This window comes from Corvus kubaryi, unplaced genomic scaffold (assembly GCF_017639235.1).
Source record: "Corvus kubaryi isolate FWS band 111438036 unplaced genomic scaffold, C.kubaryi_AGA036_p1.0 split3-73, whole genome shotgun sequence".
NCBI lineage: Eukaryota > Metazoa > Chordata > Aves > Passeriformes > Corvidae > Corvus > Corvus kubaryi.
In genome coordinates, this window is record NW_024582091.1 from 4,874,469 (window position 1) to 4,895,542 (window position 21,074).

General features: G+C 40.3%; 1 protein-coding gene across 2 annotated transcripts in view; it reads left to right on the forward strand.

Moving 5' to 3' along the window:
* The first annotated feature begins 19,372 nt into the window (after positions 1-19,372).
* HCRTR2 (hypocretin receptor 2) overlaps positions 19,373-21,074 on the forward strand; it is a 36,068-nt gene continuing 34,366 nt past the window's right edge. For both annotated transcript variants that reach the window (XM_042017161.1, XM_042017162.1), the window contains exons 1-2: positions 19,373-19,582; positions 19,781-19,968. In XM_042017161.1, the coding sequence (XP_041873095.1) occupies positions 19,431-19,582; positions 19,781-19,968 (340 nt within the window). In that variant the 5' untranslated portion in view covers positions 19,373-19,430. The remainder of the gene's footprint in view (positions 19,583-19,780; positions 19,969-21,074) is intronic.

Genomic DNA, 21,074 nt, shown 5'->3' on the forward strand with positions numbered 1-21,074 from the left:
TCTGACCCTCGGAGGATGACAGTCCTGACTTGGATGTTCCAGTTCAGCATTTAAATTATTTTGTCATGCCATAGATAAAGCATATGCAAGAAGACACCCTCTATTAAACAGTATCTGGTATCTGTGTCCTATCTTTAGAGGCAAATACCTTAACTAATTCTGCCACAGCTCAAACACTTCCTGTGGGTGTCCTGCACTCCTTGTGGAGTCAAAGGACTGCTACTTGCCCAGAGGATCTCTTGTTAATGCTTCCATAGTTGTGACTGTGTAAGCAATGAGCCATTCAATTTCTGATTACAGAGAATGCTAGTATTATTAACTTTTAAGGCAAACAGAAATCAGCAGACTTTAATGATAATGAACTCTTCCAATCCCCATGCATGCTCCAGGTTCTTATTCTTACTTCCCCAGCGGTAGGTGCCTACATGGCCTTCAGAGTCACACAGGTTACCCAGGTTTTTTCTGCTGACAGCTTGTGAAGCTGGTTCACAGCTGATAATTCGTGGGCACAGCGACCACAAAATGATGGAGTTTTCAAGTTTGGGTCAAGTAGCAGGGATGCCAGCAGAACTGCCACGTTGGAATTCCATCAGGCAGGATGGAACTTAACTATCAGCAAACTTGCAATGGTTTTCTTGCATCATGAATACTCACAGGATATAGTGAGATCAGTATAGATGTTTCTTGTACTGAAAGGTGTTACTGGTTTCTGTGAATGGGTCAACAGACAATAACAAATTCAGTTTAAACAAAACACATCTAGTTCAGCCTTCTTTACAGATTGACAGCTATAAAAATTAACAGGACAACTCCTAAAAAATTTAGCCAGATATTGGAGCCAGGACAAAAATGAGCTACACTTTGTTTCCCTCTGACTGGGTGCAACTGAAGAGGCATGAAGACTTGGTGGAATGCACACCCATGAGGAAAAAAAGGGTGAAAAGCATTCATGCACCTGGTTTGATGAAGGGTGTTCTTTGGATGCAAAACGGACTGAGAAGATGACCAGAGACACTAAAAGCAAGGTCCTTTACCTCTTGTAGTGAGGGAAAACAGGCTTTGTGTGTAGGACAAAGAAAAATTCCATTTTTATCATTCATTTATTCTCAGAATGAAGACAGCCATGGGAGTTCCTGTCTACTGACTATCAGCTCAGAAAAGTAATGAATAATGGAAATCACAGAACTCTCACTAGGTTGTCTAGGAAATAATTCAGTGAAAGTATGTGATTGTCAGTGCCTGTTGTCAGTGGAGAAAGCAAATTATTTAGCACATACTATCAAACGTGCTACAGTTTGAACCTTATTTTTGAAATATAATTCTGCTGAAGGTGGGAGAATTACAAGGGTTTGTTTTACTCATACTTAAATGACATTATCTTAATGATAAGGTTAGATCCCTTGAGATCAGATCTCTTTGCCTCCAACAGAAGCATCTTAACTATCAGCTACTTTAACTGTTATTTACAGATTCTACTTACATATTCACAGAGGATCTGAAAAGTAATTTTTCTGTGTATCAGTACAAATGGCAGATAGGGCCAGTTCCTAGACAAAAAGGTTCAAAATAAATCTGCATTGGTGATATGTTCAAAATTTTGTCGGGTTGCATCTGTGTCAGCAAAGTAACAATGTCCAGGTTCATTTTCCAGTCCCAAAGAAAAATGGCAGGATTAGGCTTCCTTAGTATAGTTAAGCTGACTGCAGGACAGGAGGATTCTTTATTCGTAGACTCTACTGGGAATATTTATTTGTGTGTTCTACCTGCTGAACTATTCCCCAGAATTTTTTAGCAGAGGAATTATTTAGTAAAAACCAGGTCCAGAACAATTTTAACCACTGAATTGTGGACATTCAGGTTCCAGTGCCTGGACTCAGACATTGGCATGGATAACAGTCTGAATAGTTTTTGTCATGGAGAGCTTAGGTGAGATCTTTCTTTAATTTTTTAACCAACAGTTTGCTCTTCTAAGCCTGTATCCTAATGTAAAGAAGAGATTTTATTTTCAAATGAAATGGAGTAATGTTGGGTCTGAAATGTGTCAGCCATCAGCATGCTGGAAACCTTTCAAATTCTTCTCAAATAGAAATATGTTGTAAGCTTCCCATGAGTTGATGGTGCTTCCTTCAATCTTTGTCTGTACTCTACCCAAGCACCTGTAATCCAGGAGTGTTATTGCATAACACAGAAACTCTGTAGGCTGCAAATTTTTGCTGTCAGCCCGATACATAATCACTTTGGATTCCTTGTCCTTTTTATTTTTAGACCTCTGTTTTCTCTTTTATACATTATCACTCATAAAATACAAAGAAAATTAGAAGGTTTATTTTCTTATTCACTCCAGATAAAATAAGATTGTCACTTGCACCCTTGCAAGTGTGCTCATTTTTTCAGGCTCTATTGGCTAATCATTAAGGGAAGGTGAGGTGAGGGGAAGTAAATCTCAGTGTGCTAAATGTAGTATGTACACTCTTCTATGCCTAGAGCTGTGACTCTCAAATCTCATGCCTTTCTAGAAGTGAAGAACTATTGGGGATTTTGCTGACAGGTTTTTTCCCTTAAGGCATTCCCCATCAATTTTATCATCACCTCAAGTTTTATATCCCAGAAGGAAATACATTACTGGAATCAGCACCATCTCCATCTTTGCCAGTACTTGATAAGGTGAGACCTCCCATAGCTGGTTTATTTAACTCACATCTTTGTAAGAAGTAAACTAGAATCCTTCAACGAATTTGATAACAGTTCTTTGTTTCCTGGGAGCAATATAAATGTGAGAAATATGTGGATTATAGCACAGATTATAGTACTCCTTCCTTATAGTTGAAACTACTATAATTTTTTTCAAGTTGCTCTCCAGGAACTTTGTGCCATCTCTTGTGTCACTGAAGAAAAATTTCTGGAATGCTTGGATATGAACCAAAACCAATCAGGTTTAAGTCAAAACATTTAGAATGTTTCCTGATTTTTAAAAGAAACATATTTATAAAAGGCAATTCCTTGTTCCACTGGCACATTCCTGCAATTCTAATTTCTGGTATTAAACAAGGCTTGAGGCTATGAGCAAGTGGGAGAATGAAGAATGGTCCTAAGCTATCTCTTGCTCTAAGAACCTTGGTGAGTTACTGTGTAACAGAAATTGAGTTATAATAGTTGATCTGTCTAGTCATGCTCATCCATCCATGAAAATATTCACGTAATGCTGCACCACACACCTTTCTTCAAACACAAATGATTCTTTGTGCTTCATTCAGAATTACATCAAACTTCCAGGAACCTCTAACTGACAGGAGCTGTACACACTCAGACTGTACCTGGGCTTATATTAGTGAATTGAAATACAGTTTGGACATGGTGTCCTGATTTGAAGAGTAAAATACTTAAGTAGTATTGATGCAATTTCTGGAGAATTGTGTCCAGAATACTGATTTATTAGTATAAGCATAGCCTCACTTTCATGATAAATACCACTTGTTTACTCAGATGGAAGCTCCCACAAAGGGCTGTGAGCTGTTGGCAATGGTACTTGGCTGCCTGCCCTGAAGCACAGTGGTTTTCTGTACCAGCACTTATGATGTGTTACATTTAAACATCACTCCTGCGAGCACCTGACCTAGACACAGCTAAGTGACTCCTCCGTGTTCCAAGGAGCCAAACTGAGCTCGGGAGAAAACTTAATAGGTGCTGATTAAGAGCAGCATCTGTTCAAGCCTTTCCAGCAGCCTCCCCTGTGTGTAACCCTCAACAGGTATCCAGTACAGGGCATGGAGGCTTTGATTAGCAGCTGAAATAACACGGCACACAGTCATAGCTCTGCTGTGATCCACTACTTCAAGGAAAGAATATAGTTTCAAAAATAAAGAATGTATTAAAATGCTTGGGCTTGTGAATGCGTCTTTTTCTAATGGTCCACATTGCCACAATGGTCACAGTCTTGTAGTTCTGAGATGCAAAGGTCTGCTGTACAAAATACAAAGTTTGAAACTGGGAGACATGAGTTTGATTTCCAACAGTGTGAGTGACTCTCTTTGGGTCATTAGAAAGGTCTGCACATCTCTATTTTCCTGTTTGTCCTCCCACATTTTTCTTTTGTGTCTGTTCCCATAATAACTTCTTCAGAGATGACTAGTTTTCTTTTAATTCTGTTTCTTTATGTTTTCTAGGCTACTGTGGTTTTCTTTTAAGTGCTGCATTTTGGAAGAAGAACAAGGCAGTTTTTCTAATTTTCAAGGGCTATTATTTATTACCTGCACTGCCTAATTTCATTTAACTGAAAACTGAGTCCAAACACAATGCATATAGTACTTGTCACAGAAAACATCAAAGGCACTTCTCTTCCAAGTAAAATCCATCCTAAGTAAGTAAACAGTGTGTGTTCCAGCAGCAAATAAATATTGACATATCAACCTGCAGCTGGAATCGACAACAGCTCCCTGCTTACTTCTCAGGTTCTTGTAGGCCATGGCTCAACCATTATCAACACAAGATCTGAGTGTTGCTGGGTCACCTGGCAGTACTAGCTGTACACAGATGAAAAATGAGGACATGAATTCAGTTCTGATGAAGCTGTGATTCTATGTAGCGGGTTATTTATTAATGTTTTATGCTAGCTCTGAAAAAAATGATGATTCCTGACCTAACTTAAAACTCCTCAAAAAAATTATGAATACATTTGAAGTAGGGGTGTTTGTACAGGTTGAGCTTTTCACAGGTGACTGTGAACATTTTTATCATGTCCAGTTCTGAAAGCAGATTTGCCATTGTATTGAGCCAAACAATAAGGAAATACAAAGAAGGTGAAAATTGGGGTGGGCTACTTGAGGAGCTATAGAGATATTGCCTAAACATCTAGGGCTGGAGCTAGCAAAGTCAGATATTAGCTGGAGCTGAAACTGGTGAAGTTCATTAATGAAAATAAGAGTTTCTTAATGTTCAGCAGAAGGGAAACTAAGAAAAATGCGGGTTTGCTACTCAGTGTGCTCATCTAATGGCAAAGGACACAGAAAAGGCAAAAGTATTAAATGACATTATTCGCATAGCCTTTTCTGGCAAGGTCTGCTCTCAGGTCTTTTGTGTCTAGTAGGAGAGGGTGTGAGAATGACTCTATTTACAGCAGAGGAGATACAGCTAAGAAAGTCTCAGACGAATTCAATTTCTTGGGATGGGATGAATCCAGTCATGCCAAAGGAACCAGCTAATTTCATTGATTGGCAAATTTCATTTCTCTACCATGTTTAAAAAGTCATGACAACCAAGGAAGATTTCTACTGACTGTAAAAATAAAAAATGTTACATCTATCTTCAAGAAGTGCAACAAGGAAGATCCAAGGACAAATACACAAGCCAGGAACCTGGAGTGGCTCATGTCAGCAGAGATAAACTCTTCTCTCAGAAAATGTGTGATGTCCTGAAAACTCTGTGTTGGAAATGGTTCCTGCCCTGGTTTAACCTCCAAATCATACTCAGGCATTGCAAAGGTTTTGCTTAGTTTCCTGTATAGATGCAGCCAGTACCAGTAGAGAGGCAGTCAACAGACCCAAAGCTGAGACCAAAGTAGTGTTGACGTATCTAGCTGGTGACCCACTAACTCAGGACCAGAGAACAGCCTCTGGTCCTGTTTAAATAAATTATAGATGCCTTCAGTGTGTCACTTATTAGTTAAACACGTGCATAGGAACTACAGGGGCAGGCACATAGACAAGCAGGTTATAAATGCTTTGCTCATCTGAAGTCAGCTTCTACTCTAAGCAGCAGAACTTTTCTCAAACAGGTTAACAACTGTTTAGCAGAACACGTGGAGCAGAGGTGAACAATTGAAAGGTGCTACCATTGATCTGTGGTACATCCCTGTGAATGTATGATACAGTTTCCAGATGTCTGTTCAAACAATTAATTCTAAAATGAAAATGAGATCACTTGAGTACTGCAGTTTTGAGTACTTTGTTAATCTTTAAAAACTCACGTTTGATTTATTACTGCTTAAAAAATCATTGTTTTAAAATAAAAATACGAACAGAAGTCAGCAGAGATAACTGTAATTTTTTCCAAAATTATATAAATTCTGATAAAAAGTGACAGTCCCTCAGCATTCAAGTTTGGTATTTTTGTTGAAATGCAAATAATTTTTTAATTTTATTTTTCAACTGGGTATGAATGACTTTCCAGCAAAACATTATGCACAGAGAATATCTAAAATTTAGGTTCAAAAACTGGTCACTAGGAGAGTTATAGACTAATAATTTAGTGTATAAAAACAGAGACTGCTGCAGCTTGTAGACCAGCAAAGAAGCTGTGTTTCTTAGGGCATGGGGAATGACAGTATTTAAACAAAAGAAATAATCAATACGTAGGAAATGCAAATCTTCAGCTACAGACTGAAAGAAAAAGTATTGGAAGTCACAAGATAATACAGTTCAGTGTTACAGCAATAAAGTACAACCCAACATTGTAATGCTGCGTGCAATGGCATTGATAGCAAAAGGAAGTATTTGGCTTCTAGGTAAAGCATATTCCCTCTTAACTGTATTCCTTCTCACAGGGTGGAAAAATATTATCTGACTAAGCTGTCTCTAGTAGAGTGAGGGAACAGTTTCTGGGTAATGAATTAAATACTAGTTTCCTAGGAGATGGATTGATGTACAGGAGGCAGTGTGAGCCCTTTTTCTTTCTATCCAGTGTGCTCTCAGCCTACGATATTAAACTCTGTCAATGGTCTAGGAGAAGGAAACTTTTTTCTGTGCAAGTATCTTGAATTACTGAAGAGCAATTTAGGACAGTTTCCAGGTAATTTATGCTAGCCTCTCATATTCTCTGTAGAAGGAGAGCTAAGTAAGACCCAAGTACAAGAATGTATTATTACTGTAACTCTGTGAGATTGTCTTGCCTATGACATAGGTACAACTTTGGGGGGGGGGGGGGGAACTAATCTGCATACCTGAGTTGAAGTTTTTATGTTCTTGTTGCCTTATAGTCCCTAAAATCAAGAGGCAAACAAGATTAAGACTATAAAAAGTAGTTACCGTTTAATGAAGGTCCTCCAGATGCACTTATGGCAAAAATGCACGCGTGATACAGGGCTTCAACACCTTTAAAAGTTTAACAAATTATCATAATAGACAAGAATCCCCAATTAGAAGGACAGTTAATTAAGTCATTCCCCCCTTGGTTCAGCCCCCTACTGAAGCCTCCCCCTTGCTTCTAGCCCTACATTTTTTTGTCTAAATACATGGGAAAGTGACATGGCCTTGGTTCATTGAAGAAGCAAGATTAGAATAGGATTCCAGGAATGTGTTTGTCTAACAGGGTGGGAAAAGTAATGGAGTTAGCTAAGAAATTATATAACTGTACAATAATAGTCTAAAGAGATACGAATATATGAAAAATATATAAAAAGCAGAAAACCTTAGGCATCCTTCTGATGTGTACATTTTTTCAGCTTCAACAGAAAGTGAAGCCTGTTTTCTTAATTATTCTCAGATGTTGCAATTTTATATTCAAGAAGGAATGTACTTTTCTTAAATTGTTTCAAAGATAATGTAACTTGAAAAACACTCAGTTCAACTGTAATCATCCATCTTTACTGTGATTTTGTGACAACAGGAGATATATAGCTTATCTGGGTACAATTGGCTTGTTTACAGTAAGCTGGATTTGTGGAGAGAAGAAATTCAGCTCATTTTAAGGTGCATCTTATTACATTATTAGTGGATTCCATAGTGTGTTAGTTTATGGGCAACAGGATTTCCATAGGAAACTTCCGAAATCTGATCTAATATCTAGGAAAGATAAGCCAAACTTTTAGTTATAATTAGCAGTGACAAGTCTGGATATTCTTGTTGTATATATTGATTATGAGACTTTCTAAAAGGTAGTTAAATTTTTTACCTTAATTTCTTTTATGGTCTATTTTTACCTTGTTGGAAGAAAAGCTGTTGGTCTAGTCTTTATTTCTTACTACTGTTTGCATTTGGTGATTCCTTCTTGTGCCATGAGTTAGAGCAGAACCATGGAGTTTGCCTTCCTCTTGCTGTTCATTTTTGACACACTTACTGATATTCTTTCTGATTTGTTTCCTATGGTAAAACATTCTAATTTTTCAAAGCAATTTTCATGGTGTTTATCATTCTCACCATTTTTTTACAAAGATCTTCAAGACCTGCAGTGTGCTCTTTGAGTGATAGATTCACTAGCACTTCCAACAGCATTATTGATGGGACAACACTGATCTATTTAATTATACCATACTCTTGTATTTCTCCACAAATTGTCCTTTCTCCTTATTAATAATTATACTGAAGGTCCCTAATTAATATACATATTAATTAGAGACCTTCAGTAAAATTTAACAACAAAGTAACAAATCATTTGGGGTGAATTTACAACAGCTCATTTTTCAATATAGATTCTCCATCTCATGATCCAGCTGAGTGTTTTTCTCTGGGAGAAAATTCGAAAATGAAGGAGCAGTGTACAAATCCTGTAAAAAAATACATATATATTTACACAGGTTATAAATCAATTGTGTTTAGGTAATTGTAGATGTGAGTAGATATACTGAAGCCAGAATAATTTGAGGGTTTTTTTACACAAGTTGAATGACTAAGCAAATTTACAGAAGGAAACAAAATTACTAAAGGAAGGGAAAGATTTCTCAAGTTCTGACATTTAATTTTTAGTGGACTTAGTCTGGATATTTTCAGTGCACCAGTATCAGTATTTACGTAATTCATATAAATTCAGGTGTTAAACTTGCCATCCTTCACCCCCTTCACTTATAGCACTTAAAATTTAAGTTTTTACAGACATTCACACTAAAGAAGTTCTGTGAAGTCAGTTTGTAGATGAGTAACTAGAAGATGAGTTTAAGTGATGACAGAGTTTTCTATAGGCAAGCAATAGACTATGATGTGTATAAACATACAGAATCCTCACAAAGTTGAAAATGCGAAGAGTTCAGCTGTGCTTCACAAGAAATGGTCTTCACATCTTAAGTTTTGAAATGGTCAGAAGAAAAAGTCACTAAAGAAACAGCAAAAAACATCTGAGAAGATCTAAGTATGTAAACAGGCAGCCAACTTGGAAGAAAAAAGTGACTAATGCTTTTTCAAATTATAGTTTTCCAAGCTCTGCTCATGCTTGACCATGAGATATTTAGATTTTTAGTTGAAGAGGTTGGTTAATCTGATCCAGCTGAAATTAAACTGAGACAAGGATGCCATGTTTTCAAGCTATTTTATAACTGTAAATGAAAAATGTGCAGCCAATATAATTACATTTTAGAAGAGGAAAGAATGAAAAGTATCACAGACTCAGTCTTGTTTATAGTCCTGTGCCAGTTTGGACAAATTTGGAAGAAAATATCCTCTGATAGAAGGCAGGTTACAACCATCCCTCCCCCACCAGGTTCGGGAAAAAGAAATTTTCCTCGGAGGAAAGTGAAAGAGATACAAAACTATTTATTTAACAAACACACAGGAAAAGGATAATAATGCTAAATAATAAAACCTCTCACTGTGGAGAGAAACCTGGGAAATTTTCAGATTTCTTCTGTAGATGTAGTCTCTCTCCTCCTCGGAGCCAGGTCGGTGTGGGCCCACCTCCGTGGCCTTGGTGGAAAATTCTCCCAATGTGTTCTGATGTTGAAACAGTCCAGAAGAGAAGAAGGGAAAAACCAAAGTCCCAGGAAAACAAAGTTCAACTCTCCATCTCCCTCTGGAGAAAAGGAGCTGAAAGCTGGCTGAAAAGCAAGAAGGGTGCTTCCTCCACTCTTGCTGCTGCAGAAAAAGAGGAGTGTGTATCTGTGTCCTTGAACAACTGTTTTGAAAAGTTCGCTCGGTTTTTTCTCTCTCCCCCCTCTTGGGCTCTGTTTAAAGGCACAGAAAGGCACAAAGTTAATTTGTAGGCATAGAGCAGCAATAGGGGATACAGCATCATAAAGTCACCCCAAGACAGGTCTTAAATCCCACAGAAGTGGATGATTTATCTTCACAATCACTGGAAGAATTTCAGAGACTGAGACATCCTCATTCCTAAAGCCTTCCTGAAAGAAACCTAAAGTTGCAGGACTGCTACAATCTCATACTCATCACTGAAAGCATATTAAGCACTGCCTCACATTTTCAACTTCACAGGAAAATAAGTGTTTCTCCTTTTCAGTGTTGGCTCCCCAACATGTAACAGCACTGTGAGAGATTATAACAGTTTGTTTAATAATATGACTCTCAGCTGACAGCTTGCTTATAAACACAAGAAAAAGCAAGGCAAGTTTCTGTGCCAGCGGGTTTCTATCTGATGGCCCAAATCAACAGTGATATCTGTATTGTCACACATCTGAGCCCATTCAGGCTCCTGCCAGCCCCGATGTGCTGCTGCACAACAGGTGGGTAAGTCTGCATAGGCTTGGTCACAGGTCTGATTCTTCCACAATTGCCTTTACCAGTAGCAAAGATGGTCCCTAAATGACTTCTTCCTTCACCCCTCCATAGATAATAAGCTCTTCCTCCAAAATATACACACATCTTTACAGTAGGAAAGGAAGAACTATAATTATCTGAGGCTCAAATGTTGTCAAGTTGGCAAAGGGAAGAGAAAAAATCTGCCCATAATAATAAGTACTGGTATTCTCAGGCATGAGAACTGAAGCTAGATTTGACTTCTAAAATGCAAGGTGACTTGACTGAGATGAAAAAATATGGGTTTAATTCACTAAAAGGCTCATCTGATATTCAGCTAGGCTAATTTCTGTAGTATAATGTTGATCTGTATCTAGAAATTTAATATTTCCTTTTATTTTTGACACTTTTTGGCACTGTATTTCATTATATTTTCTTCTTTTTTCAAGCTGAATTGTTGGCTTATGGTGTTTAACAGAGTAAATACCTGAGCCAGCCACTGTCTAATAGGACATTGGGTAACAATATTCTAATATATATTCTAATATATTCTAATATTCTAATATTCTTTAATGCACAGCCAGTCAAGGTAAGACTTACTGAAACATGCAACTGACAGTAAGAGACAAAAAGAGAAAGCAATAACCAATATTTGGGGAGCTGGCGAAGACCACTAAAGGTTCTAGTTTTAGTAATCCTGTAGCACAGGCAACTTCTGTTATTTATTTATTTTTGGCCCAGCATATCTTACAACATGAACAATCAAGTTCCTCACACTGATTTGGTGCCGAGTTTCAGACTTCTCTCTAACAATAGCCCTAGTAAATATACATTTTACAGATGCAGTAGCAAACTGCAGAATAGCAACAAATCAGTGCAGTTTATGCTGGTGAAACAGTGCACTTTCTCCCCATAGACTGAAAGATTGAGGAGAAGACTAATGAGGAGCAGCTGAGGGAACTGGGGTTGTTTAGCCCAGACAAAAGGAGGTTCATGAGGGATGTTACTGCTCTTTACAACTAACTGAAGGACCATTGTAGACTGCTGGGGACCAGTTTCTTCTCCCAGGTAACAAGTGATAGGACAAGACAAAATGGCATCAAAGTGCACCAGGGGTTGTTTTGATTTGATATTAGGAAAAATCTCTTCCCTGAGAGGGTGAGAAAGCATTGGAATAGGCTGCCCAGGGAAGTGGTGGAATCACCATCCCTGAAAGTGTTCAAGAAACATAGATGTGGTGCTTAGGGACATGGTGTAATGGTGGACTTGACAGTGCTGGGTTAATGGTTGGCTCTGATTATCTTGGAGGTCTCTTCAAACCTTAACAATTCTATGATTCTATGATAAAATGTATAAGAAATTCTACATTTTTCTTTTGAAATTGAATGCCATAACGTCTTCAATTTCTGATGCATAAAAAATGTTTTTCTCTCACAAGAAACCTTATAACAAGGGAAATTACTGGAAAGTTCTGCATGTTGCAGTCCAAAGTAGTGTATAGCCACCTACAAGCTTATTGAATGAATGAGAAAAATATTTCACACACCAGTTCATATAAATAGGAGGAAAGTAAGCTCCCCCTGTTACCTAACTGAAGTATTTTATTAAGCTAGGAAAAAGAAGAAAAAAAGCAGGCATGGAATAAACTATCAAGTTAGCATTGAAGTCTTTAAATGCCATGTGAAAATACCCATATCTAAACAGAATATGAAATGACACCTTAAGAAACAAAATAGCAAGAAGTGAACAATGACTTGGAAACAAATGCTTTTGATGCTTTGTGAACAATCCTCATGACAAAATAATTCTCTTTTGTTCTCTGAAAACTCAACATTAAAATGGAAATCTCAAGAGGTCATATTATAGAATAGTAGCAACAGATTATATAAAATATTTGAGTAAAGATGCCCTGAGAAATGTTCTCACTATCATGAGCAGGGCGAGACAGAGGGCAGTGTCAGTATGTGTCTGAGAAACAGCATAAAGAGCAGAGTCAGTTTATTAAGAACAGGGGAAACTTTAATGAAAGATCAAACTGATATTAGGGACATAGTCTATCCAAGGAAAAAGAAATCTATTAATGAAACTTAAAACAAAAATGAGTAAGTTTTTCAGCTTACTATCTGAAAGCCAACGTGCTGCAAAGTGCACCATTTGAGATGATTCATCTGCTAGTGAAGTTACAGAATGCTGTACTCAAATCAAGTGTAGTGTACAGGACAAACCAAACAAAATGCAAGGAAGTGACAGAAAAAAAACCGACCCACTGAATTAATTGTACCTTATTTAAATAGGTCAGAGATGATTCAGGGCATGAATATAAAAGGTAACAAAGTTTTCTGTTATGCTATGCTAATTAGCAAAAATAAAATCATTGCTGAAATGGAGAAAGAGGACCTGACTAAAGAAAAGCACATCACAAATGGTATGGAAAAACTGGAAAGGGAAATACCTCATTTTTTACGCTTTATGAGCAGCAAACCAAATAAAATTATTTAGGAACGCTTTTAAAGGTAGCAAAGGAGGAGCACTGTAACAAACTGGAAATCATTGCTTCTAGTTTCAGTGGAAGCTAGAGGTTCAGATGGGCTCAGGAAACAATTAAGCAAAATTGTTGGGGAAAGCACATAAAGACCTATTCATTAGCCAGACATAATGCCTCAGGAAGCTGCTAATTTGCAGCTTGCTCAAAGATGGGAAGTTGTAATGATGGAAAGTATCATTGCAAACTTGCCTTACCTTTATGTTCTCCTCTACTCATCTATTCCCAGCCACTGTCAGAGACGTAACCATGATTGGAGGGTTCACTGGCCTTGTGCAATAGGAGGGGTTAGAGAACAAAGTAAGAACCAGTTTGATGAAAGCAATAGCACAAGGTAGTGCTTTTATTCTGGTCTTCTGCCAGTAGGTCAGTGAACCCAAATAGAAAAAAATGCAGGTCATAGGCCTGTAATATATGTTGGTGTCATTTAGCTTTGACAAAGTGATGCATACCTTAAAGCCATCTTTGTCACTGTTCACTTCCCACTCCTAATCTATCTCATCTGCTTAAAATGCAGAGTAGAGACTGTTCCTTGCATCATGTTGCTAAGGGCAGATCCAATGCTCTAATCACCATGAAAACCTTGCAATAAATCATACAACTTTTTGTGCTGAATTCATTTGAAAGGCCTTTATTTCCTTTAAAATAACAAAAATATTTATTAAAAAAAAGCTGTCTTCTGTGCCTCTTCTTTCTTGTTCCTCAAAATACTTAATATGAAAGCATCTATCTTGTCTCAGATCACACCACAGATCTCCTCTGCTATTTCCAAATGGGTCAGAAGAAAATTCCAGGGAAAATAATTTTTTAGTTTCTATTTTGCGTTATATTTTCTCTGGCTTCAGAGCTCTTGAGTGCAATGTTGCATTCAAACTGCTTAATTTAACAGCTTTGATGGACTTGTAATAAATTTGTCTTGGCTTCTACAAAAATGACTTTCAGTGCTCACATATGTTTATGAAGTTAAGAAGAGATTTTTGGTTTTTACATATTTAAACTTGCTGACTGAAATTATCATTGGGCATGCCTTGTCTTATTTTTAAAAAAAGAGTAAACAGACATCCCTTTTTCAGCTTCCATATACAGCTCAGAGACCTTTTCAGGAAAGGTGTCTTGTAATTTGTTCTATCCAGGTTGGATTTGTGCCCTGATCATTAAATGTGTTTGCTTTTAAATATTTGTAGACTTGGTGAAGGAGAGAATACTGCAGATGGTACACATTAATTTTCATATATCAAAACAATTTTTTTTCTAAAATAAAACAAAGTTTTAAACTCCTTTTAGTACTTGGCTGTTAATAAGCAAATGGACCAAGAAAAGCACAGTGGAGCAGTGTACTTTTTTACATACATGCATTGGACACCCTTGGAAACTATATCTGTAACATACAGGAATGATGTCAGGCAATTCTGTTCCCAGTTGGACAACAGAGTTTTCACCAAGAATCAGAAGGTTCTCACACTGCTTTCTGTTCATCTGAATTTGAACAACCATGCATTCTATTATCCTAATTTGTATTAGCAGCAGAACTCTACTGACATGAATGAAGATACTTCTAATTTCCAGTAGAGTGAATGAGACTAGAATCAGAATTTTTCACTTCAAATATGTTCTGCATTGGTGGATAGTAATAATGAAGATGGCATGAGCTAACCAACAGCTAATTTTTCTTATCTGATCACTACTAGAAACAGAGCAAATTATCTTATCTTTGGCTCATTTTAATGGTGCTAGTCAGCTAATAAATCGAGTGTTGCTCATACTCTTGTTATATTGGTGTAATAATACCTTTGCAACTTTTTACATTGTTTAAAACAGGATCCTGCTTTCTACATTCAAAGAGAAAAATGCCTGAGGTTGCCTAAATAAGGGTAATTTCCTAATGCTTCTCATATCCCCAGTTCAAAAGATTTAGCAGCAGGTTTGAGTAATATCTCTTATGTTAAAATTAGTTTTGAATCTTTAAGCTACAATTCATCACTGAATTGATGCTAAGACAAGAACAGACCTAAAGGAAACGTGGTGCTGCAAATGCATCATGCAATGGAACATCATTGAGTTAACTTGTAAGGTTCACTGAGTAATTCATTCTGTTCACAAAAAAATACAGTAGAATATCTATTTTTATTTTGTGGTTCTTTACACCTCACTGCCTGATAGGCACTGTCCTTATCACCCCAATGAAATTGATGGCTGTATAGATTTCTAAGCCTGGATTTTTCTTTCAGTCTTCCTCTCTTGCTCTTAGCTTGTTTCTACTTGCTCATTTGTCGTCTTCACTATTTGGTTGATAATAGCCCACCTACTTCTCAGAAACTACTTAGTGCTGCTGCCAGGGAGCAGCACTTCCACCTTGAAATACCATTGTAGGAGGAAAGATACCGGAGGACCTTTGCAGGCAAAATCTGGAATTTGACAGGCCAGGATGACTCAAGTAATTAAACAGTAAGGTTGTTGATTTTCTACTATCAGGGGCATATTTCCTGAGAGGGACAAAGGAACAGAAAAAAGCTGTTAAATGAGAACAGAGGAAGGAAGGAAGGAAGGAATTCGGAAGGAAGGAATTCGGAAGGAAGGAAGGAATTCGGAAGGAATTTGGAAGGAATTCGGAAGGAAGGAATTTGGAAGGAATTCGGAAGGAAGGAAGGAAGGAAGGAAGGAAGGAAGGAAGGAAGGAAGGAAGGAAGGAAGGAAGGAAGTTAGTTTGCACAGTAGTGCTTTGGTTCATGTGGTTTGCTTTCCAACAACAAAATCATCTGCTGAAATGTTCAGCAAAGGCAGAACAGAAGCTCCCCAGCTGAGCTGCCTCTTCAACCAAGTTTGCAAAAAATTTTAAATTAATTCTGGTCTGAGAAAAGGGCTCCTAATTTAATATGGTATTTGACTACTATGGAATTAATCCTCTGAATCAAATAGATTTTAAAATGAAAGGGCTAGTCTCTGACAGAAGAAAATAAATGCTGCCTATTTATGTGATTAATAAAAATGTAGGTCTGCAATAAAATTATTATTATGGAGGGGGAAATGTGTTTGACAAAGCAATAAACTTAGATGCTGAAGTAAGGTTTGTTTATTCTCTATGAATGTCAGTTCCTGTGACCTATCAGATGCAATAAAGCATAAAATTCTGTTTGATTTCTATTCACATGGTCTAATATCATATAATAAGTGATATTGAAAGCCACAAGACATATCTTCTAGGGTTGGTAGTTTAATTTCAGTATTTTTGGATTAGTGATGGAAAGTTATGGATTAGAAGAGATATCAATGTATGTGAACCTTTTAGCTAAATAAAGTACCAGACAGTACTTCCCTGAGATAAGAGGGTTAATAGATATACACTTGAATTTAAGCTTCTTTTAAGTGCTGTGTTGCCAGTATATTTTTTGGTTGTAGAAGTTTGTAACATCACATGTTAAGCAGGCTTTAGACTGAAAAAAACCCCCAGTTAAAATAAGAATTACATAATTTTGAACATTTGCTGTACACTTTCATATGAAAGGAACAGATTTAAACTGATGCACCAAGCTCGATGCAGAGAGTATAATTAAAAGAAAAGATAAATCAGAACCAAAATTCATCAGGGGAATTGATTTAGCTAACACACTTTCACAAATTGGAAACCCAGAGGGGGACAACCATAATCATCTAGTCTGACCTCTTGCATTCCACATCATGTGATTTTTCTGAATTAATTCTCATCTCATCTAGCACTTATCTTTTAGAAAAGCATTTGATCTTGATTTTAAAATGCATAGCAAAAATGGCTCCATTTGAGAACTGTAGCAGAGTTTTGTACATGGTGAATATTTTCACGAAGTTAAGTTTCACTCATACTTTAAAACTTAATCTGTTTTCACAGGTATACTCATTAATACAATCAAGGATCAAGTGAAGCTTTCTGGCTACAGATTCATGATGAGCATGTGTTTTTAGCTGATTACACCTGACGTTTGGGTCATCTGCCAGCTTCTTCAAGGTCATTGAGGAATGAGTATAACAGAACTAAGAATTGACAGTAGGAATGCACAGGCTTGGCAACGATTCTTTGTCTACCATTTCATTCTGGGATCTGTTAGCTAACCCATATTTAATCTTTATAATGTGTGATATATTGATTTTTTTACTAGCCTGCTCCCTAATCAGAACGTGTGGTATCAATCAAAGCAAATGTCTTACAGTACTCTAGGAATACCAAATTTAGGCAGCGAATTAATCTGCATAATCAATTATTTATGTATTTATCAATCAAATTTGTAATCCTGTTAAAAAAAATAATTAGTGTTATGACAGGTTTTTCATAAATTCATATTGTTCCCAAATATTTATGCCTTTTAAATTCCATTTCTTACTATTCATAGGAATCATAGAATGGCTTGGGTTGGAATGGAAGGGACCTTAAAGATCATCTAGTTCCAACCTCTCTACTATAGGCAAGGAACCTTCCATCAGATGAGGTTGCTCAAAACCCGATCCAATCTGGCCTTGAACACTTCCAGGGATGGGACATCTGGGTACTGTTTAGGTTCCTCACCACCCTCACAGTAAACAACTTTTTCCTAATATCTAATATAAACCTACTCTCTTTCAGGTGAAATCCATCCCCCACCTTGTCTTATCATCTTATCACTGCATATTTTTGTAAAAAGTCCCTCTCCATCTCTCTCGTAGGCTCTCTTCAGGTACTGGGAGGCTGCAATTAAGTCACCCCTAAGCCATCTCTTTTCCAGCCTAAGCATTAAAATTCTTTTAACCTTTCCTGATTGGAGAGGTGCTTCATCCCTCTGATCACCTTGGTGGCCCTCCTCTAGACTAGCTTCAACAGGTCGATGTCTTTCCTGTGCTGGGGACTTCAGAGCTGGATGCCTCACTGCAGGTGGGGTCACTACTGGTGAGGGAGGAAGAAACTCTGTGTCAAAAAAGACATCACTTGATTTTTTGGCAATTTGGAAGCAAATAGTGGAATTACAAACATTTTAGCATAGGAAAAAAGCTGGAGCATGAGTGTGATTCTCTCTTACTGAATACCAAATTGTCATTCTCTAAATCTCTTTGCCACTTGCAAAGACCATGACAAGCTCCTTAAATAGGTCTCTTTTTGCGTACCACGTAATCCTGCATTCCCACATCGTCAGGAGGGTTTAAATCACTTCTCAATATTCACACCTCAATTAATATAACCTTAGGTGTTTTTGTTAGTTGTAGAGTATCTAATCTTTGTTTATAGTGTTTTCAAACTCTACCCTTCTAATTTAAGTAAGACAGATGCTCATCCTACCTGTATATCTGAGCATGTTTCACTCTATAACCTACAGACTAAAAGGTTCACTCAAGTTCCCTGTAGAATAGGAAAGAAATTTTTTCTTTGTTTTACAAGGAAGTAAAGCAAAGTGAGCAGGTCTATAGAAATAGGAGGAGGTATTCCAGGTGTAGGTATGCTGCATTGAACTTGGAAGGCTGCAGAGAAGGCTGCACACCAATGAAGAACAATTGGGTAGTCTAAAGTACTGTCAAGAGCTAAGCACTCTAAGCATGGTGTTAGTGAATGAATATCTGCCTCTCTGTTATGCTTATGTGGTGGAAGTAGAGTTGTATCGTAATACTTCCTCCATTTCTACAGAGGTGCAGACCCTGCACTGAAATGCTTCACTGAGCAAGTTGTGACATGTCACAGCAGAAATGGTGTTTTTATCAGACTCATTAAATTATTCAGATAGGAAGTGAACAGACAAGTCCAGACCTATCCCTTCTCTTTCAGAGACTGTACACTTGGCAAAGTATGAAAATATTTCAAGAAGCAATGACCAGAAGCCAGGAATCCTATCATGCTGTTTAACTAGCACTTCTGGGTTGTCTTGAACTGCCTTTTGCCAGTTATTCATTTCAGAATAGCTGAGGGGCAGTTGCTATGTTGAGATTTCAAGCTGGATGTTTGAAACAACCTCAACACAGTGAATGCATGCTAAATGCAAGCCACAGTGAGGTGTCACAATCTTCAAATCCAGTGAAACCTCACATTTGTCTGCTCATCTCTCTTAGGGATTTTCCCACCAGGGTTGGGAAGCCCACAGGGTTCTTGTTTTAGCCTAACTTTCAAAGCAGCACAGAAAGGAGACAGCCTCATTAGCCACTGGTTTTTAATGGCTCCTTTAACCCTGTGCTTCTTTCCACCGCAGCTTTCCACAGCTTTTAATTTACAAATATCTTGAATATATCTGGAATACACTGTAGAAAGGTCTAAAGGGAAGTGCTTGTGCAAGAGAGGGTGAGAAACCGAGGAGAAGCAGTGTCAGAAGAGGGATAAGCAAGCTGGAAGTAGTGTTGGGGGGAGAGATGAGGACCTGGGGATGAGCTGAAGCGGGGGGTGGAGGAGGAGGCATGCAGAGATGCGGGCGTGTGTGAAGGCGCGTGTGCATGGTGTGCGGAACAAAAATCGACATCGTCTGAAACGGACGTGACTTTTCCAGCGGGGGCGGGTGCACTCTGGCACCTGAGGCATGCAACCTACCCCGACCAGCCTTTTCCACGACGGTGCAGGGGGTGCAGCCTCCGCGGGGGAGGATGGACCCCTTGCCCGGTCGGGGAAAAGGCTGGTCAGGGCGGGTTGGGGACCGACGCGGATCCCCAGCCTGTTCCCGCATTGGTTCCCGTAAGTTCCCGCGTCATTTTTCTCCCCACACCCCGCTTTTCGCACTGGCAACCACAAGCCTCGATGGACGGGCGGGAGAAAGCTTGGATGCTCTGAAAGGGTCTGGGTTTGGGTTTGTTGATTGTTTTTTTCCCAGCTCCCGGAACAACCACTAGGGATGTCCGGGATTCAACCACAGGATGGTTCCCCTCCGTACAGGAATTGGACGAGTGGGTCGGAACTAAACGAGACGCGGGAGGCTCTTTTAACCCCTTCCTCCGACTACGATGATGAGGAGTTCCTGCGATATCTCTGGAAGGAGTATCTGCATCCCAAGGAATATGAATGGGCGCTGATCGCCGGCTACATTGTCGTCTTCATTGTGGCTCTCGTCGGGAACGTCCTGGGTGAGTCGAGCTCCCCCAAACTTCCCGTTCTCCCATCCCGAGATGGGTTTTGCATGGAGGGTGGCTGGAAACCGGGGTGGGTTTCGCATACCCAGCTGGAAAGGCGGCAGTCCGCAGCCGAGGGGGAAAGTTCAGGCTGCGCGGAAGGGGCCCTAGAAAGCGCTCCCCTGCGCGGGCGAGGGGCTGCGGCGGCGGCCGCTCGCTGCCGGGGCCAGGGCAGGGCACGGGGAGCGGGGCGGCGGAGCGCACCTGGGCGGCTCGGCGGCGGAAAGCCGCGGCTGCCGGCCGGCTCCCGCCCCTGTCCCCCGGGCCGAGGTGCTGAACCCTCCCGGCACGGCCGGCGGCCCCGCCTCCCAGCCCGCTCGGGAGGATGCTGCTCCCCCCGCGCAGCCCCGGCCCGGCCGGCGGAGCCCGGCGCCGCGCTGGGGATATCGAGCGCGGGGTGTTTCCCCAGGACAGAAACGGGGAATCGGGGGCACGGGATAAGAGGAGCGGGATGAGGGGCCCGGGACGGCGCCCGGCCCGTGACGGGAGCCGGCGGTGTCCCCTCAGCTGCGGGCAGGCGCAGAATGCGCGGCTCCTTCCTCAGCGGCGCAGCGGCCGCGCTCCGTCCCCCGCGGCTGGAGCGGAGCGGGGACGTGGGGCGGGGGCGAGGCGGCCCCTCCCGGGCGCTCATTGAGGGAGCGAGGCGGGGCGGCGCCTCTGCTGGAGCCCGCCTCCTCCCGCTTCCATTCATCCTTGAAGGAGGCGGCGGGGGCACCGGGGCTGCTTGGCGGCCGCCTCGAAGGGAGTGTGGCGGAGAGCTGAGGATAGTGAAGGGACGGAGGGAAGGCCCGGGTGGGCTGGGGCGGCGGGCAGGAGCGGTGTGTGGGAGCGGCAGAGGGGTCTGGCCGTCAGCAGCCCGCCTGCCGCTCCCCATCGCTCCTCTTCGCTCCCCCGAGCCCGCTGCCGCCCACGGCGGTGGCTCTCGCCGGACTGTGGGAACAGGCGCCTGTGCTGGCGCAGGGGAGCGCGGCCACGCGTGTGCGCACACCCGCCCGGGCGGCCGTGCCTCCCTTCCCCGCGGCCGTGCCCCATTCCCCGCGGCCGTGCCTCCCTTCCCCGCG